The 26,656-nt window shown below is 38.3% G+C and overlaps 2 protein-coding genes across 7 annotated transcripts in view; one reads left to right on the forward strand and one right to left on the reverse strand.

Moving 5' to 3' along the window:
• The window catches only part of pdlim7 (PDZ and LIM domain 7), a 37,160-nt gene extending 18,562 nt beyond the window's left edge, over nucleotides 1-18,598 (reverse strand). Inside the window, exons 1-3 of one of the 3 annotated variants that reach the window (XM_032555532.1) lie at nucleotides 18,436-18,598; nucleotides 14,639-14,737; nucleotides 4,131-4,282 (exon numbers count right to left, since the gene is read on the reverse strand). In XM_032555532.1, coding sequence (XP_032411423.1) covers nucleotides 4,131-4,282; nucleotides 14,639-14,737; nucleotides 18,436-18,465 — 281 coding nt within the window. In that variant the 5' untranslated portion in view covers nucleotides 18,466-18,598. Of the gene's footprint in view, nucleotides 1-4,130; nucleotides 4,283-14,638; nucleotides 14,738-16,666; nucleotides 16,690-16,728; nucleotides 16,861-18,435 lie in introns of those variants that run through there. The other 2 variants (XM_032555533.1, XM_032555534.1) reach the window with 2 other exon arrangements.
• Nucleotides 18,599-20,624: 2,026 nt separating this feature from the next.
• Nucleotides 20,625-26,339, forward strand: cltb (clathrin, light chain B). Of its 4 annotated transcripts, none has more exons than XM_032554867.1 (6): nucleotides 20,625-21,060; nucleotides 22,236-22,280; nucleotides 22,387-22,504; nucleotides 22,615-22,726; nucleotides 23,044-23,064; nucleotides 25,487-26,339. In XM_032554867.1, exons 1-6 carry the CDS (start codon nucleotides 20,905-20,907, stop codon nucleotides 25,656-25,658), a joined length of 624 nt encoding a protein of 207 aa, XP_032410758.1. In that variant the 5' UTR covers nucleotides 20,625-20,904; the 3' UTR covers nucleotides 25,659-26,339. The 4 variants fall into 4 exon arrangements, with proteins under 4 accessions (XP_032410758.1, XP_032410756.1, XP_032410757.1 ...); XM_032554865.1 differs by lacking the exon at nucleotides 23,044-23,064 and adding an exon at nucleotides 23,494-23,547; XM_032554866.1 differs by lacking the exon at nucleotides 23,044-23,064 and adding an exon at nucleotides 23,494-23,547 and having other exon boundaries at nucleotides 20,627-21,061; nucleotides 22,246-22,280.
• Nucleotides 26,340-26,656: the final 317 nt, after the last annotated feature.

The raw sequence follows: 26,656 nt of genomic DNA on the forward strand, positions 1-26,656 counted from the left end.
GTATTAACATTTCTTTCCACATTAAACTTTGAGCCACACATTGCACTTAGTTCTACAACAAAACTATCATCCAAATTTAAATGCAACACAAAGCCGTAACCAAGTTAAACCGCCCCTTATTGTTTCAGACTGGAGTCTCTCAGCAACCTACAAATGACACTTCCTGTGACAATAAGGAATGACTAACAGTTCCTGTCATTACCTGCTCAACCACTGAGGGCACAGAGTTATAGAGGATGACAACAGAGCTGAAAAGGACAGAGAGGCAGAGGAAAGTATAGGCCTATATTTATGGAAGCCACAATTTGATGAGTCAAATGTTATGAGGAATATCAGGAATGTGTATGATTGCTGTCTTGTGGCTGCGTTTATTCTGGCTCAGAGATATGCGTGTGATTAAATCACTGTTTCTCGGAAAAAATTCGTTTTCCCCAGCTGACTCTGACCTGCGTTGGATCTGAATGTGAAAACGGCATGAGATCATTCTCTAACTCATTTCACGGATCACTAATTTCAGTTGATGCATACTTGGCTTTCAGGCTGATGTTAGATAAAGTCAGAAATTTCACTGCAAAGAACTCCCCAATGACACCGTAATCAACCCTGCACACATCACAAACAATTCAACCACATCCCAATGGGCCAGTCGCAGACGCCTAAAAGTATGACCCTAATGTTTTCTTGGAGATGCTGCGTGATTCAATTTCTCTGCACCAAAGAACCTATAGTTTAAACCATAACCACAAAATGATTATTGGTACTGAAGAAAATGAGTTGCTAAACTAAACAGAGTATCTCTCACCGCCATGCAGCTGTTCTCCCATCTCAACATAAAACAACAGTGGATGTGAGCCAAGATGCAAATAAATAGAAAAACTGACAACAGCTCCTCTCTGAAAACAACATTTGCTTTGCTTTCAGCATAACAACAATAGGTCGGGGTGAGATAAACAGGAAACCTGGGATTTATAGGAGAAGAATCAGTGGTGCAAAAAAGACAGGAGGAAGGCTGTGAAATGTTTACAAAAACTTGACTCCATAAGGAGATGAGAAATGGAGGGGGCAAACCACAGAGTGGAGCAAAAATATAGCTGGTGTGAAGAACACTTATTAAGGTCAATCAAAACCATTTTACCATAAAGTGAAGATTAAAAAGAAGACATAAATTAAACAAGGAGAGTTTCCTTTAACATTCCAGGAGTGCGATAAAAGAGGCATTTATTTAAGAAAAAAATTCAAGAGCTTTTAAATTTTTATGATCATTCATATTTTATTTAACTCCAAAAATTAAACCAATTTCCCTCTTACTCATTTAAAGGAGTTTGGTTGGTGAAGGCTGAAGACACAAGAAGAAGTCAATTGGTGACTGGAATAGGCCAATTTACAACTTGGTCTACTTATTGTAGATCTATGTACTGTATGTATTGTGCATTACCATGCAAAAAAAACCCCAAAAGGTAATTTTGCCTTATATTAACATCCTCTGTGCTCTTTAGTTGAACTTTAGAGATAAATCATATAAAATTGCTAGTAGCCTCGAATGCTGTAAATGATACCCTACAAGTCAGAACCACCAAATATCAAACTACTCTGTACTGTTTGGGCTCTGCTGCTGTCTGGAAAGACTTGAAATACCCTCCAGCAGTTCTCTCAAACTAAGTGAATAAAAAAATAAAAAAAGACATGTAACAATTTAAAAGCAGAGTCTCCTGGCAGGCAACAATGAGGTGAACGAGATAACAAAGCTTTACTCCTATTACTTATAAAGGATAAAAAAAAAAAGAAAATCAAAACGAGTCCCGCGGCAGCAGCAAGCTCAGCTTTATTACTTCGAAAGTCGATATCTTCTTTTATATTGAAGGTGCTTGGGCCTTGAATGATTACATTTCATCTTTCTCTGAGACTAAAATCTTTTTCCCCCCTATAATTAAGCTACTGATTAAACATTTTTGTATTCCTGACACTTTGTCAGAATTTCTGGCAAGACTTATGTGAGCAGGTATAAGTGCTGCCCGTAGGAGGCCTATTCAGTACTGATTAAAAGATTTCATTGTTTTAGTCCGAGGAAAGTTTCCTTTCTTCTGACATTTTGAAGTTCAGACAACTGACTCCTTTGAGAAGAAGTTATTTTTATTAGAAAAAGGTGACTGGAGTACATCCATCCAAATTCGTATACATGTGCTGTATTTGCTACCTTACAGACTTATAGCTGTTTTTGTTTTTTTTGTCACATTTAAATATTTTACAGTATAAGATATATTAAGAAAACAGTATGAAAACCTGCGTAAATACAAAATGCAGTGCTCAAATTATTTAATTTAACTGGAACAAGCTATTCAAACCAATCCAGCCTTGGTTGAAAAACATTACCTTGCCCTTGTTAAATCAAGAATAATGTATTTTTTTTAAATCACTTAATATAACCTGTATGAATCATGTATTAAATGTAATTAGGTAACATTTTTGATTCAGTTTCATCCAAGCCTGATTACTGCCTGACCCGTACAATCAGGAAATCTCTTTATTCAGCGGTGTCCAGCTCCAGTCCTCAAGAGTCGGTTTCCTGCAGGGTTTGGATGAGTCTCTGCTCCAATACAGCTCAGTCAAACAGCTGAATTATTTCCTTTGCATATTACCTAGCTCTGCATAGACCTGCTAATGAGTCATTCATTTGATTCAGGTTAGTTTTATCAGGGCAGCATTTAAGACATGAAGGTCACCAGCCCTTGAGGACAGACTTTGGACACCACTGTCTTAAATAGGAGTTGTAATACAGAATTTAATATGCCTTGATCTAAAGAAATTCAAGAACAGATGAGAAACAAAGTCTCTGACATCTGGATACAAAGTTATTTCTCAGACTTAACTACTGAAGCAAATCAGAGTGATGAACTAATCTACCAAAACTAATCAAAGAGATCATCAATGGCTGATTCTGGAGGTCACAACAGAAACCAGAACATCTAAACTACTTCACTTGCCTTAAAGTCCATCTTCCTGATTCAACAATAAAACTGAGATTGGGTAAATATGGCAACCATTGAAGAGTTCTAGAGAAAAAAGCACAGCTGGCCAAAAACGAACAGGAAGACCCGTCTCACAGTTGCCAAAAACATCTTATGATCATCAGGACTTTGAGGAAAATAATATGTGGACTGATGAGACAAGCATGGAACATTCTGGAATCACCTCACATCTGGTAAAAAGAAGAGAATTTCAGAAAAAGAGCCAACGGTCAACCATGGTGGTGGCAGTGTAATGCTCTGGGGCTGCTTTAGCACACGGACAACTTGCTGCAATTGATGGAACCCGTTTTCTAGCAGAAATCCTGAAGGACAATTATCCAGCTATCATTTTGTGACCTTAAGTCCTACTGCACTTCAGTTATGCAGTAGGATAATAACCCAAAACACACCAGCAAGTCCATCTCAGAATGGCTAAAAAAGGAAAAAGCATAACGCTTTTAGGGTGGTAAAACCATTGTCTGGACTTAAATCCAAATGAGATTTGGTGGGATGACTTTAAAACAGGCTGTTAATAGACAAAAAAACTCCAATTAAATTTTTATGTAGGGTCATGTTGGTTTGGAAAGCTTTTTCCAACTAATTTATCAACCTCGAAAACAGATTTTCTATGAATTAAGGTCATGTTTGTCTGAAAATAATTTTTTTAATTATCTGAAACTCTTAAGAGCAACTCAGAACTGAAAACATTACTTTGTAAAAAGGCAAATAATTTGTCACAGTATTGTTTGGAAAGTTACAGAAAATCCTTTGAAAGAATGTATTTGATCATTTGGCTACTAATTACAAAAAAAACTTCAAAAAACATCAAAAGTTAAAAGCACCTCAGGCAAGAACTTGTTTCGTCAAGATTGGACTGGAAATTAAAGGTAAAACGCTCTGTTGAAATAAAACTAAAGCTATAGCTAAACCTTGGAGAAATGGATAGTGGACTGAAATGACAATGTGTCTTGCAAACAGTCTGGGAACAATTTCAACGGTCTTGATGGGATCTAATTTTGTCTAAATGAAAATGAAGGAGGCCATACGCTCTGTGGCGGTTTCTGCTGCTGTGTGCATGAGATAAAATTAGCACTTTGTTGCATCATGAGCTGCCAGACGACCTACCTGCTGAGGGTGAGGGTAAGGGAGTCTGTTGCTGCTCTAATCTTGTTTTGTGCTTCCACGTGGGTCATATCCTCGGCATTGGCGTCACAGATGGAGACCACCCAGTCTCCCACCCCGACTCCGGCCTGAGCTGCCTTTCCACCCGGTGTAAGCTGGAGGAAAACAACAATTTAGTTCAAGAGGGTTATCAGAGCAGGTATAACAGGAAATTACAGTGATCACTCAGGGGAATAAAAACAAAAAATTGCTTGGATGAAGAGAAAGGTGGAGCTTTTGTGGCTGCAAAGATCACGCTGTTGATTACAATGTAATTAACTTGTAAAATGAGCATAATGTACAAGAAAAAAACAACTTAAAATGAAAGTTATACTACATTTTCAAAAAAAATTGAATGCTTCCTTTTTATATTTCAGAACTGGTAAGACACAGATTATAGCTTTAAAAGGACCATCCAGCTGAGAACAGCTTGTTAAAGGTTTTCTTACCTTTAACTGCAGATATACTAACTACTTAAAACATTTCCACACGTTTAATCTTCAAAAAGTCTAAACTTTCACTTTATCGCATCATTGCAAGAACATTCTATAGTGTTTTTTTTTTTTTTTACTATACTGAAAATAAAAATGTTTGGGTTATTGTACAGTTAATATGTATTAACTTAGTCTTTAATAAAAAAAAATCATTTAAAGTACTAAATGAATTATATTGATATTAGCAAGTGAAATTTCCTACAACAATACATGACAACATCTTTAATATTTCTTCAGCAGTGAATTAAGGATAGAAAGTTATTGTATAGGAGAAAAAAGTATGGCAAGAATTGTGATTTATGTTGGTAATAATATGCTTTAAATGACAATGTTTAAAAACATTAACAAACAGAATATATCATTGCAAGTTTTTCTTTTGTAATTTGAAATGTAACAATCTTCCCCCAGGCGAACATCAAAAACATGTCAATATTTTAGACGTGATTAAATGCAGTTATTTGTGGTAAAATTGCACTACTTAGTTTAACTGGTTTACTGAAGCAGTTGATTTAATAAAAAGGTTTTAGTGGTGAAACGGTATTTGTGTTTGTGAAGCTCTAACTGTAATGGCAGCTGTATTGCCTCTCCCCACAGTGAATTTTCATAAACTGTTCACAAATATTAATAAATTGTTTAATGTAAGCCATAAGTTACAGTTTTTAAGCTAAACTTTTAAACAGTGTGAAACTAATAGGAGAGTATTTGACCAAGAACATCCTTCATATACACATCTGCTGCCATAATGGAGCAAAATAGAATGTGTTTAACATTCTAACTGTCAAACAAACCTTGAAACAACCTTAGTAATTTAGAGAAGAGTTGTATGTCTAATGTTTCCATCCATCATACGGAGTAATCAGAGGCAGAAATGCATGTTTTGAGGTTGGAAAAATGTTAATCTGACAGAACATTCCTCTGGCTTCATCAGGTCTAAACAACAGAAACTGTTCATCCAAACCACAGTGTAGGACGTTTCTAACATGTCCTATAGCAACATTATACTACTGTACCCCTACCCTCATACCTGAACACACAAACAATCATTCTCAGTTGACACTGTTGTAATGTCTGACACCTAATAATTAACTCGAGGAGCCTGTTTGTCTGTTTCACTCAGCACTTCCAGGAACAGCCATTATAAGGTCACCATGATGTCATTAGTCGACAGCTTGTGATTTACTGCAGATGTAACTGGTGACCGTAGGATAAATGTTTGACAGCTGCAGACGAGGCCCAGATGTTACCATTAGTCATACCATTAGCTGGAACGATCTGTCCACCTTTTCTCAGTCTGACAGGTAAGCTGCTGACTGACAAAGCAATGACATCATCCTCTCCCTCTGTCATTGAGGCTGTGAGAGTATTAGTCAGTGCTGAAGTCAAGCATAGAGTTATGTTACAACAAGACACAAAGCAATGAACATGTACAACCCGGCCTCCCATGTCCTCTACCCCCTCTAATACACAGATCAGAGATGCTACGCTGTGAATAGCAAGGGCTTAGTCCGCTTACCCATGCAGCTTAATGAAATCTGAGACCTGTGTCAAATACTAAGATAACTAGAGGAAAAGCGTGCAGCATCAGATAAGTAAGCAGGAACGAGGATTTCTGGCAAACAGAACCCCCATTAGGATTACTCTCAAATGCCACGGATCCCTGCAAATGTTAGTTCATCAAAAGCTCAGAGGATTCAGCCGTTCGATCAATAGTTTCCTGTCATGTTTGGCTCAGCTAATCACACTTGCTGCTTTGATTGGGAACATGAAACATGAACGGTTGCACAAGAGCAGAGAAGACACCATAAAAACGATAACGTCTCTGCTCATAAAAAAGTACATAAATAAATACTTGGCTCTTGACAGATAAAAACAAAACTGCAGCCGGGCTTAAAACACAGAGCAAAACCTAAATGTGGAAATGTCTTGGCCGATGCTCACGCAGCAGGCAAATGCAATCCTTATAAGTCTTTTCACATCAGTCTGAATGGCACAATTCTGATCTTTTCCAACCAAAAGAAATAATTATAATAACACACGCCACTTTCATGTGTAGTTCTAAATCAGATTTGTATTCGATTAATTTTAAAGTGTCTTAAGTCGCATTTTATCTGACTTTTATGTCATTGATGTGAGGTGTGCATCATAATTCTGCCCCAGAACAAGCCAGGAGTGGCAAATGACGTAAACAGTGGCGGAAAACGACAGAAGTCTCTGTCAGTGGAGTGCATTACATCACAATCCCACCACTACTCCTCTGACTACACATACAAACAGATTTTGCAACAGAAGTTGCAGTCAATATCAGCAGAGGTCATAACTACTAGTTGAGTTTTTATGTTAGCTTCCCTTGTGTTATGGTTTTGTGACAATGATGTCGGCTCTGAATGACTCAAAACCGATCCATAGAGGGTGGCATCTATTATTGCTTCTGTAAACAGTGTGACAAACTGTGTGACATCTATATTCTTCTTCAGTGCATGCAGGTCGCTTTGGGGTTAAAAAATGTTCAACCCGGATTCTGATTTCAAAGATCACTTTAATTGTCATGGATTTGCTCTTGCTGGAAGCAAATAAAGGCACTTTTGTTTCGATTTTACAAATGAGTTTAACATTTTAAGCATTCTTGTAAGGAGAAAAATAACAGGAGACCCAAATACATGACTTGCAGCCGCCCCTTCACATGGCAGGCTATTCAATCAGGATCCCCACAGAGATAAATGCAGCTCTGCCTCCATTATTCATACCTTACTCGACACCGTTTGGACATACTTCTCAAAGCCGTTTTTCATTGTGCATTTTAGAAAAGCTTTTTGTGGGTTATGGATTCAGATAGATCCATACTCAAAATCATGATCAGAAAAATGTTAAACTTCTTACGTCTATAACCAAGAATGTCTTAATCACTAGCAGTGCTGCTGATGAGCAGCTTTACCACAGATGCTAAAAGGAAGTGACTTGTAGGCCACAGATGTTGCAAAATTGGAGTAAAGGATCAGCAAGCACAGCACAGGAGATCTACACAGTAATGAAGAAGAAGAAGAAATCTTCAATTTGGGGGCAAATTTCTGTCCAAATTGTCCCATTAAGTAGGTTTTTAAAAAGATTTCTAAAAAGTCATGACTGCAGAACCACTAAGACTTCCCATCATACTGAATATTACTTATAGTTAATCAAGAGTAAGCATAACCAGTAAAATAAAACCTCTTCTAAAATGGTCACTTATATTAAATCATATTTTTCAACAGGTATACAGGAGAAAAACATTTTACATTAGTATCCAATTACTATCCCAGTTAGTTCAAGTTTGTTAGATTGGTGACCACGCCCCAGTCCTGACCCCTATAGTTCACCTAATGTCTGATTTTAAATGAAATGTTTTATGACTTACCTATAGTAAAAAAAAATATTATAGAAAGTATATAATGAAACATGTTAAAATAGAAAAAAGAAACTCAGTAGCCTCATGCAACTCTTATAATTGAGTTCTCTCTCAAGGCGGCAGTGCTGGAGCTAAATTCACCACCGCTACATTATTTAGACACACAATCCAAGACGGATACAAGGAGTTCAGCAAGGCATATTTTTACACCTTGTTCATATAAAACGTTCTTAGGGGAACAGTATAAACTTAACTTTTATTGACTGCTCTGTGTCTCTACTGACTTGTCAAGCATCTATGAGCTGTAATAACTTTGATATACATTCAAAATATCTGTAGCTGACACAGATTTAAACTTTGGAAAGAAGTATAACAGAGCTGTTTTACTCCAGTTTATTATACCTATATCATCAGAATTTCACAGTTAATTATGTTAACCATCTGTACAACGCTTATTTTACGTATTTAGGAGACCACTGCATTAGATACCTCCAGCTGGCTTGGCTTCAGGAGTATCAATATATATATTGAGGTAAATGAAAAAGTAAAAGCACTACATAAGAGCACCTATTATTACCATCCAAATGTACAGTAAAAAATAAAAACAACTTTTACAGCCTTTAGTTTGTGTATTCCATTAATTTGTATGAATTTATTAGTCATGTTGATGGACGCAGACACCTGTGTTTCTGGCTCAGGTTCAGAGTGCAGCTGCTGCCTCACTTCACAAGCCAGCAGTCAAAGTTGCTGCGTTCAGACCTTTCGGTTGGTAAGGGGCGGACAGAAACCTAATACCTGTCTCGTCCTCCGTGCAGGAGTCAATACAGGGAAGGACACTGGAAAACATGCACTTGCTATTGCAATACACTCTACTGTACCTCACAAAACCAGGGATTTCTCGTGGTTGTTAAGATAGATTGCAAAGATGGCGCCTACACAGACTGTTCATTCAGCAACTGTGAACCTTGCTTGGACTGGAGGGAATATTACTTTAGTTGTTTAACATCGGCGAAGTTTATAGAGTTGGTGAATCCGCGTCGCAGTGGATCTAAATGGTTCGACTAACAGTTCACGGCCGGTTTCAAAGCCTTCTGGCAGAGTGCAGCAGCAGAACCGTTTTGGTGTACTATCAAATTTCAAAGCTTGAGCCAACCTTTCAGGATGCATCACGCTAAATTCACCTTTGAAGTACATTCCTTAAGGCGGGCCAAAGCCTCATATTTATTCTCAGCTCGTTTTGGTTAATAATGCACCAAGGTTTATCAAACAGCTGGTGATATACAGGCTAGGTAGCTATGTACCATCGCAATTTTATTCTTTCCATGGCTATTTGGGGGCTAAGAGACCGTCTGTCCTTACATCATTTGCAGCACAGCTGATGCAAAGCCATAAATATCACTCTGAGAAATGGAAAACCAAACCTGCAAGTATGCAATCTCCCCCTGTGTCCCCTGTAATGACTGCAGAGGAACACCTCCCACTACCTCACCTTAAAACACAACACGTATGTCGGACATATCCGACAACAATGAAGGCCTCCGAGACCAATGTATGTTACAAAATGAATTATTAACAAAGGCCTCCTTTCTCACAGGTTTTGCAAGTGTGAGAAAAAGCACGTGCTGATAATGAAGCAACAGATGGTCTTCAAGTTAAGACAGAAATCCAGGGAAACAGAATCATAAGACTTAATGACAGCTGTAGACGTGGACTGGGGAGACATTTTAACATCTCTCCGCCCGTTTATTGCTGTGACATCATTGGCAATTTTCTCCAAAACTTTGAAGTCAGCGGGGTGGCATGTGCTTGTTGATAGAAACCAGATGGTGCTCACAAGTTATGTGGGGTTATCATAATGTTTACTGAATTGCGATGGCATGGGATCTGGAGCAGAAATGTGGTAAAACTTCTCTAATCAGAAGGGACAGATTTAACTGAAACAGCTTCGCTTTCTACATTTTCATGACGATTCTCTTTATATGGAATATTCTAATAAATGTGATGAGAGACAAAGTAATGCAAATGTCTTCATTTCTAAAGTCACAAAAGTTTCTAAAAATTTGCAAGGAAAAAAAGAAGAGGAAAAGAAAATGGATAAGGGAAAAAAATGACTCGAGGAGTGGATTAAATTGGGTGCGTTAAATTTCCCGCATCACAAGAGAGTTCCAGAAACAATCCAGTTTCTAAGATAGCATCATTTTCAGTAAGAGCTGAAAATGATGTTGTTATTAATAAGTAATGAAGTTCATTTTCAAACATTGCCATAAACTAAACTTAAATATTGTGGGACATTGTGGACTGCAACTAAACAAGAACGAAAGATTCAACAAGCAATATAAAATCTACAAACCCCATTTGCAGTACTGTTTAGAGGTGTAAAGATGTTTCAGCAGAAACGTAATCTTCTCCATCTTGTCAAAATGCCTTAATAATGGAGACTGCTCAAACTGCCTGATGATAGGCCATCTGTTTGTCTCCCTTGCTGAACTTAAAACCTCTCTTTATCATTATTATTTCTATTGATTAATAACATTTTGTAACAGTTTGACTACAATGCCTCTGTTCTTCATAATATAACCATCACGTTTGAATTTTAGTATAGAATAGATTATAATTACTGTAATTCTAAGTTTTGCTAATTGTTAGTTAATATGCTTTAGGTCTATAAATTACGAATACATACTTTTAATCACAAAATAGAATAAACAAGGGGTTGTATTGCTCTGTCATCATTTTTATAGTTCAAAAAAGATCTAAACACCGGACTGATCGGCAATATAACTGGTCAAGATAGACAGACACACACACGCGCGCAACAGGTGTGTATGTGTATATAAACACAGTCATTCCTCAATTATAGGGTCAACTTTGCAATGGTGGATCAGTGGTTAGCACTGCTGCCTTACAGCCAGAAGGTCTCAGGTTTGAACCCTGACTGGGGGTTTTCTGTATGAAAACAAACAGGTGAAAGATCAACAGAATATGTGGATATAGACACTTGATGGCTAGATGAAATGACTGAACTTAAAGGAAAAAATAAATCTGATGAAGGTAGCTGGAGTACCTGGAGAGAATCCATGCATGTATTGAGAGAATATGCAAACTCCAGTCAGAAAGACCTCAAAAGCCAGGATTCAAACCCAGAAACGTCTTACTAGAAGACAGCAGTGCTAGCCACTCCACCACTTTGTAACAGATACTTTAAAAATAATTTTCACTTTTTTGTGAAATCTGTACGTGATTTTTTAAAGGGAATCAATGTCTTAAAAATATTTTCAAAATCAAGTCTCAGACCGATGTAAACCTAATTTCGAATATCATCTCCTCCTGTGAACTGACTGGATAGTTATGACTGTTTAACATTGTTTTCTCAGCGTCTGATATGCAAACTTATTAACTTCCAGAAAAATGGAGAGGCACATTGCCAGTGAATTCCTGCGAATCCTAAGTAATACTTAATTCTCCATTCTTATTAAAAACAAATCCCTGATGTACAACATCCAGCCTCACTATCAAGAAAATTACTTGTTGTCCGTTACTGGTGTCACAAGATGTCCTTAAACAGCTTTTTTGTTATATTTGGCACCAGAATTAAACAAAACCTTATTGCTTAGCAATAAAGTCCAGGATAGGGATTGCTCATACACATCTGCAGAAGACAGTTTGCAGTTTAACAGAAATAAAACCCTTCTGCTTTCATTGGAAAAGCTGTCACTCCAGTCAGTCAAACATGGTGTACGTTTTTACAGCTGATGGATGAGAACCCATCCTGCTAAGCTCAAAATCCCAGCTTTCCTGTTCCATTCGCATTCACTTAAAAATTATGGTCTTCATTCCTCTGATCTCACTTGGAGACAATTCCTTTGAGACTGGGGGAGTTCGTCATATGGATGGGAGAAGTGAGTGGTGAAGACAGATGCAGAAAGGAGACAACAGGATTGCCTGTTGGCAGCGGCAGGGTGGATATGAGAAAAATGTCTGGAATGCTGAGAAAGCACAAGCTCGGTCGGTACGGAGACCAAGGAAGGAAATACAAGCGACTGTAGAGCTCAGAAACTCCTGAACCCACTCACAATTGAGAGGTAGCAAGTGAGAAATACACAAACTTTCCAGATCAATGAAAAGTTAATCAGAAGTTCAATTTGCGGCGCATCAATTGGAGTCTAAATGATCAAATAAATGCTCTATTTTATAATCTTCCATCTTTTATATCCAGTCTCAAACAGAGCTAATCATCTTCTAATATGCACAAAAAACATACACACATTGATCTTTCAGGAGTTATTGCTTGCAATCTCATTGCCTCACTGAGAAACAAAAGGTCTTCTGTCATTTCCCTCCACATGTTCATCAGTTTTTACATTCTAGCTTTAGATTGTTATCAGCAACAAGCTGTGAAGAAAAGAAATGAACCACCCACTGAATTTATCTAATGGAAACTCTTCAAGTAAAAGCTAGATCTCTTCCTGTTACAGAGAAATCCTGTGTAGCTAAGCTTCACTCCCTCTTGACCAAGACTTCACTGTTTGTTCTTTGTTGAAAGCCAAGATGGGAGCCAAAAGTCCCTAAGTCAGGCAAAGGAGGAGTACATGTTGGATGTTTATACTCTGCCTTAATAAAAGTATTCTTTCCTCTTTCAGACCTTCTGAGTCAGCACTTTGGAGAATCTAGTTTTACTGCAATCATTTTGGAGAATCTCCCTACCATCCATAACTTGTAAATAGCACCACCAGGATCCCTGTCCCAGCTAAAGAAAAGTCTCTGCACAGTATGACCGGGCCTCCACCGTGTGTCACTGTGAGGATAGGAGGATAGTTCAATGCTGTGTTAGTTTTCTGTCTCGCATTTTGGACAGAAAATTCAACCCGAGTCTTTTCTCAGCAAAGATAACTCAGGTTTCATCTGCATATTTGCTGTGTCCTGATTGATCCTTTCCTCGCCCAGCTCAATAGTTAGTTAGCAGGCTTGCAGTCATGCCAGACACTTGCCATCGTCTTTTCAGATAATTGACTGAAACTTCATGAGACGCTGTGAGTTTGGGTTTTTTTACATTTTATAACCTTCCTTTTATCCACTGTTTATCCCTGATCTGCCTTGGTTCCTTGGTTTTTTTCCTAATCTTCACTTAACAATTGGCTTTATGTAGAGATTAGACTATTTACAAATCAGGTAAGCTCTGACTGCAATTGGTGGCACTGGATTTTATTTTGGATAGCAAGGTAAAGGGGGCTTAGTTTATCTAGGAATTTTCAAAACCATCTTTATTAAATGATACTTTGTGTTGACCCATAATACAAATTACAATAAAACACATTAAGTTTTTAATGAGACAAATGTGAAAAGGTTAGAGATATATGGACATTTTTTGGGGTGGACTACAGCGCCTAAACAAGCACGGCACTGAAGGAATAAGAATATCAGAACTCCAAGATTAGGCATACAGCTTTCTCTTTATGCAATAACCATGAACAGTGGAAAACTAGCCTACAGACATATGTGAGGCGCGTTTGACAGTGTTTAACAGACAACCTGATTTATATTCACCCCAGAAGTAAACCCCGCTCGTCTAGACTGAAATTCCCGTAAGCAATAATCTATAATCTGCTCAAAAAATGCATCTTTTGTGTAAAGCCATTCGTCCAACTGCTTGTGCTTATAAAAAAAAAGTCTGTTGTCTGAAACCAACAGAAGAACATGAAGTTTCTAATCGAGATGAGCTGAGAAAATACAGGACATGTGCTGACACGAAGGGTGATACCTGCTGCCATCATCAAGGGATTACATCACCTACAAGCACCCACCTCGGTGAGACTCTACCCGCAACACGATGCAGACTCTATTCAGCAAAATAAAAACATCTAACTGCATTTGACCATTCCGCCTTTAATTGGTGTTCTGTTTGGAGTAAGAGAGGAAAAGCTTCCGCACATGATGTGCCTTCAAATTATCTTTGTAAAAGGAAACAGCACATCCTGAACAAAGCTGATAAAGTAATAAACGTCAGTCAGCCATGATATTTATGTATTATCTTAACTTTTAAGGGAACAATGTAACAATCCCAGTGTGCTAAGGAGAGCCAGATCTGTGTACGAACTAGTTGGCTGCAACGGTGGAATTATTTTATGCGAGTGCATTCATGCGTGACTGCAAGATCCAGCCTGTACCTTTGCCTGTCAGGCAAAGCAGCATTGCACTTATAAGGCCTGGAAAGCGATTGCTGTTCTCATCAGCAAAGGCATAGTTTATCTGAAACTTAATTATGAAGAATGGTTCTGTCCTAACATGGAGCACACAAAGCATTTTGGGACAAATGACAGTATGTTTGTGTGATCGGTACATACCAGTCGTGCAAAAGCTCATAAAAATAAAGCACCGTCTGCAAACAATACCCATTGTGAGAGTGAGACAGGATATTCCTGTGCTCTCTGTATACCAGGAAGGTGTTTCTCACTGAACGTTTTTTGTTAATTAGCCACAAATTCAAACTGGAGCTCAGGAAAAACCATAAAAGGCTGACTAGAGCAATCCTCAATGCAAAACATCAAGCAAATTCCTGAGACCTTAATGAACACAAACACAGAGAAAAGCTTGTTTCTTACCCTTGACACAGTGAGTGGCATGCTGAAGTCTTTGCCTCCCTGCAGCCTGAAGCCCCACGGCGCTGGGCCGCTGAGGGTAACAGAGTACATGTTCATAGCCTTGAGGAAGAGAGGAGAGGAAATGTTGAAATTAGAAAGAAAACCAGGAAAAGCTTTACAAGGTCGCACATCCTTTCCTGCTTTCTCCAAATGTCTTTGCTGCTGACTGTGGGAGTTTTCTTTCTAAAACTAATATTTCAGGCAAAGAAGGAGAGAACAGAAAAAAAATTACATAACTTTTTTTTTCACATAAACTGCCACAACTTTTGAATGGGTAACTATAGGGAAAAAAAGAAAATGTCAATAAATGACAATAAAGAACAGATACAACATTCTCTCTACTAAATCAAACGCATGATGAAGTTTTTGGCTTTTCCAATTTCCATTGTACTTTTAGCTCTGACCTGATTCTTTGACAGAGAAACTGGTTTTAACAGGAAACAAAAGCATTACAAGATGAACCCCATCAATGCATCACATCATTCAATTAAACTCCGAATTATTTCGGCCTGATTTTGACATTTTTACTTAACCAAGAAATTTGCTTATGATGGGTAATGAGACAAGCAAAGCTCAATAGATAATACTGTAATGTATTGGTTTTTACATGCCTTTTATGGGGTTTTTTTTTAAATAAATGCCTCAAATTATTTGTCAATATCAATAATCAGTGATAAGCTCCAAATCTTTGAGATTGGAAGGTCTTCTTACTAACATTTAGCTCTCTCCACTGATTATCTGTCAAAGTCTGGGTCACTCCAAAAAGAACAATGTTGGTCAAATCAAAAGATAACTAAACCTTTGTCTGCAAAAAAAAGATGCAATTTTTAAAATAAAGTAAAAGAAAAATTGTTGTTGGTTTATGTAGTCATAAAAATTATAGATAATCTTAGTTTTGATCAATTTTGTGAAATGAAACTAAAGAAACTGATTTTCCCCACATGAACTGATCCAAGGGAAAATTGGTCAATTCTAATTTCTGGTCTGTCTTTAACAGAAATATGGAAGATTGAATTATTTACTTGAGTTTCTAAAATGAGGAGAAAACTATTTAGACGTGTGCTGGTTGACATGGTTAGTAACTTCAAAGCTGAGTAACTCACACTGCTTTTCTAACTTTGAACTAAACTTGTCTCAGCTCTTATGCAACAAGATGCCCAAAACATTGTTCCAACTTTTAGGAAAATTCCCATACACGTACGAGTTATTCTGTCAGAAAGCCATACCATGTGCCTGAACTTTCACATGGAAAACTTTTATGTGAAATATCACTTTGGAATTTCAAAAGGTTTTTATTGCAACATAAAAACCACTGGCATAACACATTTCATGGAGAATAAAATCCAGCTTTTCTTGTCCAATAAGGCTCTGTGACATCATACCCTCACAATTTTCAACAAGCTTCAGTCTATAACAAACAAGAGAAATATGTTCTGTATAGGTTATTTGTTAGAGGTGATCATTTTTTTAGTCCAACAGAAAATGCAGGAATTACAATAAAGTCTTTATACGTCAATTAATACATCCTAAACCTTCAGATGATCTTTTATTAAAGTCAAAAGGTGCATCAAAGTACATGCTAATGACTAATGAGCTTTGATGTGTTTAATGAATTTTCCAATCAAAGTAAAATTGTCTCATTTCGCTCTCCAGCTAATCAATTTGTCCACCTTTGGCCAACACATCAGTCAACCCTTGTTTTCGGGATGAAAATAGGCAACTCGTAAATGTCACGAAACATCATCAAACACTGGCTGCTTGTCTTTAACATCTGAACCTGTTAAGCCATTTAAGCTTACGTTTGTACATTAAAAGGTAAAAACGAAGACCTCTTTAGATCGTACTTCTAAAACGCAACAAAAATAAACCCAAGAAGACAGACATTTTAAGAATTAAAGCCAGCTGTCAGATATTGGCTCCCTCTGTGACCTCTGAGCAGGCACCCCTATGCCACTATTTAGTCCTCTTCTTTCTCTTCCGGAGTCTTACCAGGTGTGATCATTCTTCCTGACACATGTCTATCCAGCCAAGAGAGCGCCATGGCAACTTACCTTATCCGTGAGGGGCCAGCTGGTAGCCCAAACCTGAGAGAAAAGCTGGGGAGTCAGTGAGCTGGGGCGAGGAGATTGTGCCTACCCCTGATGCTGCGTGTGACACAGACGAGCCTTAGCCTCTGCTCAATCCTCAGAGGCTATATAAGGAATGTAAAACTACACCAAACTATTTCAGCCCAACACCCACATGAGTCACAGGGAGAAGGAGGGTGAGGAGGATTGTTGGAGGAGGACTGGGAGAGGTAACGTCAACTGCCTTGAAATTTTGGCCAAGGGCCTCTATGTAAACTTCTTTTCCGTCATTCTTCAGAAACTACACTTGAAAACCAGCAGACACCCACGAGTTAAATAAAACTAATGAGAGAGCGCATTCTTCTCAAAAGGAACGAGACGCATTACAAGCAAACCAGCAATTACATTTCAACCATCAACTTCTTAAAGCAACAGGGCCAGCGAGGTATTATTGAGAAGTGAAGCAGCCGTCTGCTCACAGATAATTTCAATTTAACATTAGTCCTTGTAATGTAAACAGGAAGCTGGAGGCTTAATACAAGTAAAACATGCAAGCTGCAATAATTTCGGGTAGAAATGCACCGTTCAGGCTTTTCACGTGAATAAAACAGAAAAACGTCTTGAAGACTGATAGAAGTAGTAATTCTGAATTCAAAAGAATATAAACCAAATACAAGATTATCTCTATTAATGCATTACACTACAATGAATTTACTGTGTTATAAAGTGTTCATTTTGGGCACTTTATAACACAAGTCAATGGTCAATGTAATTCACCTACAGACATGCATAAGCAGATCAATCCAATTTATTAAACTCAAAAAAGTGCACCATGGCGCTTTTACAAACCAAAACTTAAATGAGAGTTGTTAGTTTTTATGCAGTTGCAGATGGTTTCAAAAAAGTTTGGATTTTGTTTGGTTTTAGTTTGAATTTATGTTGATCACTGATCAAGAGAAGAATGGCTTATGTAAATCTCTGACCTATTTGTTTGGTGCATCTCTAATTTCAAGACTTCTAATTGTTTATTCACTTGTGCATGATTAAAACTAGAGTTTCTAGATTGCATCAGCATACGTTTTAGTTGCAAAAACTTGAAGTTGGCATTTCGAGACAATGTGTGTCAGCACAGAAGACTCCAACAGCAACATCCTGGTAACAGAGGTCACATTTCTCTTGTCAGACCACCACATAGCAAAATGATCATTTGGTTGTTAACCAGACCGCTTAAAGCTTCATTGTTTATTAAATGCAATCCCGTGAAGGCAAATTAATCATCCAATTATGTTGAATTAATGAAAATCATGACCTAATATTTACAGCATATTATCCTAAAACAAAATGTTACATTATGCGGGGAACATGTTTTGTTTTTCTTCTCTATATTAAACGTACGTCTCCTATGCAGGGAGTTTATAGAGCTACGTTTCAAATGGTTTTAAGAGAAGTGCTAATTAAAGATCATGCTGTGCAGACTCATAAGTTTACGCTCACAAAAGTACAGGAAGTTGGACGTAAAAAAACAACAACAAAAGCTACAAAACGTCTTGAAGAACAACCAGGGAAAGCCATAAAAGCTCATTAGACAGCACAACACACCCAGCGCAGTTATTAACGCTGCGACAAAAAGTTAGTTTTAAAGTTACGTCGCACACAAAGATACCAAATAAAGAGATTTTTGAATTATCTTACCTCTTGTGGCTCCTTCTGTTCGCCGGACATAGCGAGTTATAAGAGCTGCGAGCGATGAAGAACAAAGTCAGTCCCAACTTTGTAGTTTTCCTCAGAGCGGAGGTCAAGAAGCCGCAGCAAGTCTCCCTCCTGTTGAGGCACAAATTCATTCCCTCAAAGTCTTTCCAGCAGGACCCGTCTGTGACGTCACACGTCACGTGGTTTGGCTCGCTGGGCGTGCGCACGTCGGCTCGTTCGCCATCCAGAGGCGGTTGCAGCTCCCATCGTAAAACTAGTTATGTTTTGTGACAACAAAAAAAATTGTACCAACACATAAAGCTGGCTTTAATTATTGACCAAATGTGTGGAGGGGGAAAACCGGAAATAAATTCAGAGTCCAGCAATGTTACAAGCACAAACTTCAGTCTATTTGCACATTCTAATTAAAACAAAAGATAGTTTTCAACATCTTTTAGAAACAAGCAACATTTGACAAGCAACTGTTTCCAACTCCTTCATCACGTTGTCCCTGAATAAAATCCATTGCAGCAAGAGATCTCTTCTAAAGATTAGTAAATAGCGTCCATGTGTAAGATTTAATTACATTTTTATACAGAGACCTCACAGATTTGGCAGAAAGAAAGCATTAGTGAAAAATCAAACTATCATCTAAAAATTAAAACCGTATGGTATAACTGCGAACCATCTAAGAAATGGCTGAGTTAGGAGGGCATTGTAGTCAGAGAAGTAGCCAAGAAGCTTGTGGGAACTTGGAGGAGCTGTAGAGATATCATTTTGGCTCAGCCAGTTAAACTTTATGCATTAAATGCAATAAATTGATTAACATGAGAGCAGCAAGGGGTATGTAAGCAATTCAGTGAGCAAGAAGATTAAAAGTCCAGAATACGTTTCACAAATCCTCTGTGGTTGTGTGATGTCTCTCTTCGTGAGATTGTTTTACAACGATATTGTTTTCAATTGGAGGCTTCGAAGAACCTGACATAATATAAGTTACAAAATACTTTATTTCCCCCATTTGAACTAATGAAGTATTTTCTGAATTTGAATGCTCAGAGTCCGACTCACTGCTTGCACCGAGATCTAACCCTGCTGACCAGAGAGACCAGCAATATCCTTCCACTGTGAGCTTCACTATCTATTCAGTAATGCTATTTTGTGACATTTTCACCACCCTCTCTGGGTGCTTTTCTTGTGAGTCCACAGTGTCATATATTTTCAGCTGGTGGTACATAATAAACTGTATTAAAGAGCACTCAGTGTCATTATGTGCAACCTCATTTACATATTAAGTACAATCTTGAGATTCTTATTTAAGTTACATTTATCTTTAGCTATATTTCAAAGGGAGTGCTGTATAATCTAACTTTGTTGCAGAGAGTTAAGAGAAGTGACTATTTAACAAGGTCTTAAACAGTAACATGTTGTTACATGCTAAACAATGTGTTACTGTTTAGTGACACACTGTGCCAGATCATGTGTGGTCTCCAATTTCCAGAGTGGTTAAGGTAACAATTTTTTAAAAAACTCAGCCTACTTGTGTAAGTGTACAAACTCTTGAGCTAATACTTTACTGAAGCACCATTCGATATAGCATTCATACTCTTGGAGGAGTCTCTCAGAATCCTGACTTGACAATATTTCCTCACTCTGCCTTGTAAAAAGAGCCCGAATCTATCAGACTGCCTGTACAGTCCTCTTGAGGTGAGCCCACAGATTTTCTGTCAGATTTTGTTCTGGACTCTTGTTAAACCATATCAAAACTTGCTTTGTTGATTTGGATGTGTGCTTGGGCTCACCTTGATGCTGAAAAACAAAATTCCTGTTTACTTTTAGGTTTCCAGAATAAGTCTAGTTCTCTGGAGAAAGAAGCAAGCCAAGAGCATGATGCTGCCACCACCATGTTTCACTGTGGAAGTAGTGTTCTTTGTGGTGAAGCTGAGTGCTGTTTTATACCAAATTTACCTAAGAGGGGGCAGCATGGTGGCACAGTTTTTCCATATTTTCTCCAACTATTGAAGCTAGTACCGTCCCTCGGTGTGTGTAAGTGTAAAGAAATACCAAACACGACAAGCGAAGTAAATTTTTTGGTTATATATTCGATATCGAGCCCTCGTCTTGCAGTTCCTAGTTCAGCCACCAGATGCAGACAAAGGCTAACAAAACAGCAGTGGTACCCTCGGGGTGCTGCCCCTCTTCCATCATCACAGTGGACGAACAAGTGGAGAAATCATGAATCACCAGTGAGGGCCTTACATTGAAGCCTTTGTTGTTGGTTGTAGATAGCTTAATTGCTGTCTCCATTCGCTCCTGTAGCGTTTTTGAAACGGAAGCTAGGGCAACGAGTTGCGTATTTTTAATACAACAGAACTGTTCTTTTATTTTTTTTGTGTGTGTGTGTGTGTGTGGCTTCAACGTCAGCTAGCTAAACCAACTAGCCTCAGTTAAACTTGCACTTTTTTTGTGTGTACTATGGCCGACAACGGGGCGCACCTGGCCGAGGAGGATCCTGCGGCGGCTTTCCTGGCCCAACAGGAAAGTGAGATTGCGGGGATCGAGAACGACGGAGAAGGGTTCGGGGCGCTGGAAGGAGCGGACGACGTGCCGCCTTCTCAGACAGCAAACTATGGTAAGTTTGGAGTTGAACTAACGTCCGCTTGATGCTAGCAGGCTAACGAGCAAACTTGCTAATTTGCTTTATGGCAGCTGTTACGAAATGATGTAAGTTTAAGATAAAATGCTCCACATACATAGGTGCGTAGTAACACAACTGGCTAATGTAATAAGGAGGTGTAAATGATTTTAGATTACGAAGAAGATACAACTCTTGATAAAACAACTGACAAAGCGTTAGCTTTTTAGCATAGCACGTAGCCAGGAGTATGCTTGTTTAGCTCACCTGCTCCGCGCGGTTTATATTTGAATAAGCTTTATCCTGAGGTTTTGGGGCGACCCACAAACACAGCGAAACATACAATCATAAAATTATCAATTGGTAAAATTTGTAATTAATACATAAATATAACACTGTTTTTAACCTGTGATAACATGACAAAAAAAGGCAGTCTTAATTTAAACTTTATTGAAAGTAAAATCTAAAAATGATTGACGCACAAATGTTAGGAGTGATCGTTGTAATGTTTTATCCCACAAAGTTTTTAAAAGCCATTTTTACATGTCTGAAAAAGCCTTTTTGGATTATTGGCTGAGGTCTTGTAAATAAAATAGCTTTTCTGGTGCAATGTTTTCAATTTCAATTGAAAATAAAACCTTTTAATCTTCCATTATGTTTGTGTATTTAAATGTCAGCAATGGGAATGTGATGTTAAAAAAAATAATAATAATAAAAAGAATTTAATAATTGCACGCACCAGCACTGCAAATTGCTACTTTTTTCAGTCTGTAAATGCATAAAAACATGTTCTCTGATGTACTTTGTTTAGACTTAAAAAAATCAGATTGAACCCATTATCACAAGACAATCTCCTTTTTTTTCCCAAGGTATGAAAACGAAAGTTTCAGAATCAGACATATCACAGATCTTGATTCTTTTTCTTTTTTTTTATACACCTGAAAATCCTGTCTCGTTTGCCATCGAAGCAACAGAGACGACAGCAGCGCCCAAACAGGTGTGGCAGCATTTCTAAGGTCTTAACAGTCTCAAGACCAAGAGACGTCAGTGACGGTTAGAACAGTCAGTCGGTGAAGTTACAGCAGAGAGGACGACGGGATTACTGGAAAAACTCCTAGAAACTGTGTTTAACTTTAAATGTGTGTGTGTGTCTCTAATCATTATGTTTGACGACTTTGAAGAGGAGCCTGCCACGGTGAACGGAGACCTGTTCCAGGTGAGGTTCTTCCTGTTCATGAGTGTTTGGTTCACCTGAACCCTATCTAAATATCAATATTGGAAGAGGTAATGGATTTATGATTGTTTGTTATTTGATTGAAAAGGAGTCTAATGGCCCAACAGACAGCTATGCAGCCATTGCCCAGGTGGACATTCAGAGGCAGGAACCAGAAAGTTTGCGCAAGTGGAAGGAGGAGCAGAAGGCTCGCCTCGAAGCATTAGGTAGCAAAAGATGATCACTTTTGGTTCTCGGTAGTATGGAATTTTTGAACTTGTGGATAAAACTTGATGTTTTTTGGTTTTTCTTTTTGGTTGTTTCACCCTGTAATAAGACTCAGCTTCCAAGGCAGCGGAGGCAGAGTGGAGAGAGAAGGCCAAGAAGGAGCTGGAGGACTGGCATGTCCACCAAAACGAGCAGATGGAGAAGAATAAGACCAACAACAGGTGAGAAAGAACAACATTCACACAGAGATGTTCTTGTAGACAAGTGTACGCCGATCACTACAGTAAATATAGTTGATTCAGATTTAATAGTCAATTTTTTGAGGGGAGATTATTCAACAAAAAAAAGTTGAATATGTCAAAACAGTAGAACATTAAATATTTTATTAATGGCTTTATTTTACTTTTTTCTTTTCTTTTTTTTAAGAACTGTTTTGCTACTGCCAAAAAAACTCTTGGTTTCTATGTTTTCACATGTGTTGTAGTCTTTCCTTTTCTCGTTCAGGCTAACTAGATCTTTTCTCACCACTTTCCAACAGACTCTGTCCAAGTCTGGCACGGTATCACTCTGCATCTGTTAGCTGTAGTGTTTTGTTTTTTTTTTGTTTTCCAGAGCCCTGAGAAATAATCCTCTGATGAGATATTAATCCTGAACTGTCCCGTTAAGTTAAAACAAAAAAAGAAAAACTGCCTGGAACCAAAAAAAAAAAGATTCCAGGAAGTAAATTTTTTTCAGATTCCAAGAAGCAGAGAGCCCATTTTTCATCCAAAATACCACCACAAGGGCGATTAAATCTTCTCAGCTTGTTGACTACTAGCAGATTTGTTTTGGACCTTTGTAAACTCTTCTCCACCCTTTCCCCCCACTCATCAGAACTTTCTCTCAGCGCTCATAAATCGCAGCCTAACATTGCTCTGCTTGTTGTTTTTTACTAAAACTGTTCTCTCTCCTTCTTTTTCCTGCTTTCTGGGCCTTGCCTGTGCACTAGGATTGCTGACAAGGCTTTCTACAAACAGCCCAACTCTGATGTTATAGGCTTTGTGTACGTTTAGAGTTCTTGTGCTTTTTAATGTTGTACGCTCTGCCGCCCTTTGTTGTACGCATGCCTCCCCGCAACCTTTAGCTCGTATTCAGATTTCAGTAGATGTTTTCTTTGACATGTTCAGATCTTTGCAGTGCATTTCAAAACAAAAAGGGAAAAGTGTAAGATGCACGTTAAGTGAGTAGCAAAAAGTATTCGCACTCCTTACACTTCTTCACGTTTTGTCACATTGCAACCTTAAACGTTTTGGGTTTTTTTTGTTGTTTTTTGTTTTTTTTTTAAGTGTGGCTTGCCTTTGTATTCAGTCAGAACTATATTTTGCTTCGGTTACAGCTGCTTTTTGGAGTAAAATCAAAACGTTATGTCTAAAGCACATTTAAAACAGAGCTGACCAGAGGAGTGTACAATAAAAAAAAAAGAATATTATAGGAAAAACAGTTACGAGACAAATAAAAGTAAAAGAAAATCTTTTAAAAATACATAAAATTTTATATGTTAAGACAAGGAAATTAACAAAATCCAGGAAGAAACAACTCAGTTGCCTGTCAACAGATTGTGAATCTCTGCTGCTCCTCCAGAGCAGATTGGAAGTATGGTTTGTTTCCCTGATTAAAGCTTTTCTTGGACAGCCAAGTTTTTGTGAGTTTAACAGCGCCATTTGTTTCTCCAAAGCTTGGGAGATTGTCATTATCTCTAGCCAATTTTTTTTTTTTTTTCCATTCTTTTCTCCGAAGAGTTTTTGCGGCGCTAGTGGCTCGTATTTTTTTCTACAGTAGGCAGACAGGAAGGAGGGTGACGAGAGGGGGGAAGACATGGGGCAAAGGTCATCGGGACCGGGAGTCGAACCCCCGACGTCCGCGTCTAGGACTAAGGCCTCCAAACGTGGGGCGTGCTAACCCCCTGCGCCACCACAGCACGCCCCATCTCTAGCCAATTTTAAACAACTTCATCTGTGACTTGACTGCTGTTTGTCTATCCCCAAGGGAAATTAAATGTTGTATCTCATCTTCAAAAGAGTTGTCGTGCATGGTGATACTGTAGGCAGGAAGAACCTCAGGTAGCAGTCTTGCAACTCATCTGAAGAAACCTCTGACTGATGCTGTATGACCGTTGCATGACATTACAGTTTGGTTTTCAACTCAGTATTTAAGAGTAACATGCCCTAGATGACAAGCCCATCAGTTGTCACGTATTGCTAATCCACCTCATTTGTTTTTGCTGCTCCGACTTTAAATTTCTGTCTGTCCGTACAATTAGAGCCAAGCTGAGACGTTCAAGTCATCTCATCCATCAATCAAAACGTCCTTCTTCCGCTCTGTTTTTGAGGTGCTAATCAGCTGGTCCCAGTGGTTAAAGACGATGCTTTGTCACTTTGGTTACACATAACATTCGTCCAAAAGTTAAAAAGTAAGAGCAGAAATTCTTCCTGCTACAAAGCATCCAAAAACGAAGAATAACTGTCCAAATACTCAACGACTCAACAAAAACAAAACAAAAATTATGAACAGAAGTCTACAAAAGGAACAAATCAGAACTTGCCTAACAAAATGCTGTTACCATGTAAGTCTAGAATTATATTAAAACTCTATATTAAGACTGTTACACTGATGTTTTTACTAATTGTGTGACTCGGTTGGGGGTATTAGAATAAAAGAGATATAATCCAAACATGCCACACTATTCAGATATTTGCTGGCAAAACATTTCAATAACCTTTGCATCCTTCTCCTTTAAAATCCAAGTAAAGTACTTTAATACCTGTAGTTGCAATGTGATGAAATATGAAAAATTCAAGTGTCACGAATACTTCTGCAAGGCGCCGTATGTAAAGAAGCCAGTGGTTGTAGCTTGCATCGTGTGACAAAGCTCAGTTGGTGAGCCGGTTTTCATCCTCTTCCCCACACGATCTCATTTTTCTCCCTCTGGCTGCGTCCCGCAGAGCGTCCGAGGAGGCCTTCCTGGCGGAGACCGACGGCGACAGCCCGGGATCCGAGTGGGAACGAGTGGCGCGCCTGTGCGACTTCAATCCCAAAACCAGCAAGCAGGCGAAGGATGTTTCCCGAATGCGCTCCGTTCTCATCTCTCTAAAACAGACACCTTTAGTCCGCTAACCGGAGCGCTTCGGCAACGTCGCCTTTTCGGTTTTAACGACACGTTGTGTCCGAATGATTTTAGTCCTTTTCCAAAAGAATTCCTGACATGTTAAGAACCTTTTAAAACTTCCTGCCTTTCTTGATGCCTATATATTGATATACTTAACGCGAGGCTCCTGTGAGAAGACGGACTGCTCTGTTACACCTTTCTAGTGTCTGCTTTAATGTCACTATACTGAAGAAAATACTGTTACTGTAAGTAAATGGTTCCCCCCCACCCCTTAACTTATAATTTTTAGGTCAACTTTGTTTCTACCAATATTTTCGAATGCCTAGTTTTTATTCATTCTTTAAATTAACATTTTGGTCAGACACTTACTAAATGCAAACTGGATTGTATCCATTTATGCCTCTCATCAATTTATAACCATGCATCACAAATGTTCACGTTTTATTTGGCATTAAATCACTAATTACCGTACTTAGGTTCTAGGTAGCAAACATGTTTTGTTTTATTTCACAGACATACGCTTGTGGCCTTTCTGATCTCGCTTAAAAGTATTAAGCCAGATAGTTTTCTCACTGATGAGGCAATTTTTTTGTTTGTTTTTGCATTAAAAAAAAGTTAGACTCACAACCAAAGACATCTGCTGCAGTCTGAATTTAGAAATTAAAATTTGCACTTTTTTGTTTCACTTATCTTTCTCTCCATCTTTGTGTTACACCAGCACACAAAACTTTAAATACAGGTATTCATTTCAACAGTGATGTCTGCACATTGTTCACATGCTGCCTATTTAGAAATGAACAAAACACCGAATGTTTGAAGGGATGTGGAAAATTAAAAAAACTGGAGGAATCTGCAGATCACTTAATTTAACTTAAAATATTCCCCTGCTGAGCTTGTTGCCATTTCATAAACCTTGGAGATGATCACTTGAATAAAGTCATGTGTAGCCCAGAATCCCTTGCTTATTGTCACACCTTTCTTTTGGGGTATTTGGTGACTTATTTAG

The sequence above is a fragment of the Xiphophorus hellerii genome, chromosome 23 (assembly GCF_003331165.1).
Source record: "Xiphophorus hellerii strain 12219 chromosome 23, Xiphophorus_hellerii-4.1, whole genome shotgun sequence".
In the NCBI taxonomy this organism is placed as follows: Eukaryota; Metazoa; Chordata; class Actinopteri; order Cyprinodontiformes; family Poeciliidae; genus Xiphophorus; species Xiphophorus hellerii.

Excerpts from the sequence above, each read along its gene's own strand:
- cltb (XM_032554865.1), top strand. The coding sequence starts at position 20,905 with ATGGCCGACAACGGGGCGCACCTGGCCGAGGAGGATCCTGCGGCGGCT. Across the intron at positions 22,505-22,614 it reads GGCTCGCCTCGAAGCATTAG|ACTCAGCTTCCAAGGCAGCG; the intron begins GTAGCAAAAGAT and ends CCCTGTAATAAG. Across the intron at positions 23,548-25,486 it reads TCTGATGTTATAGGCTTTGT|AGCGTCCGAGGAGGCCTTCC; the intron begins GTACGTTTAGAG and ends TGCGTCCCGCAG.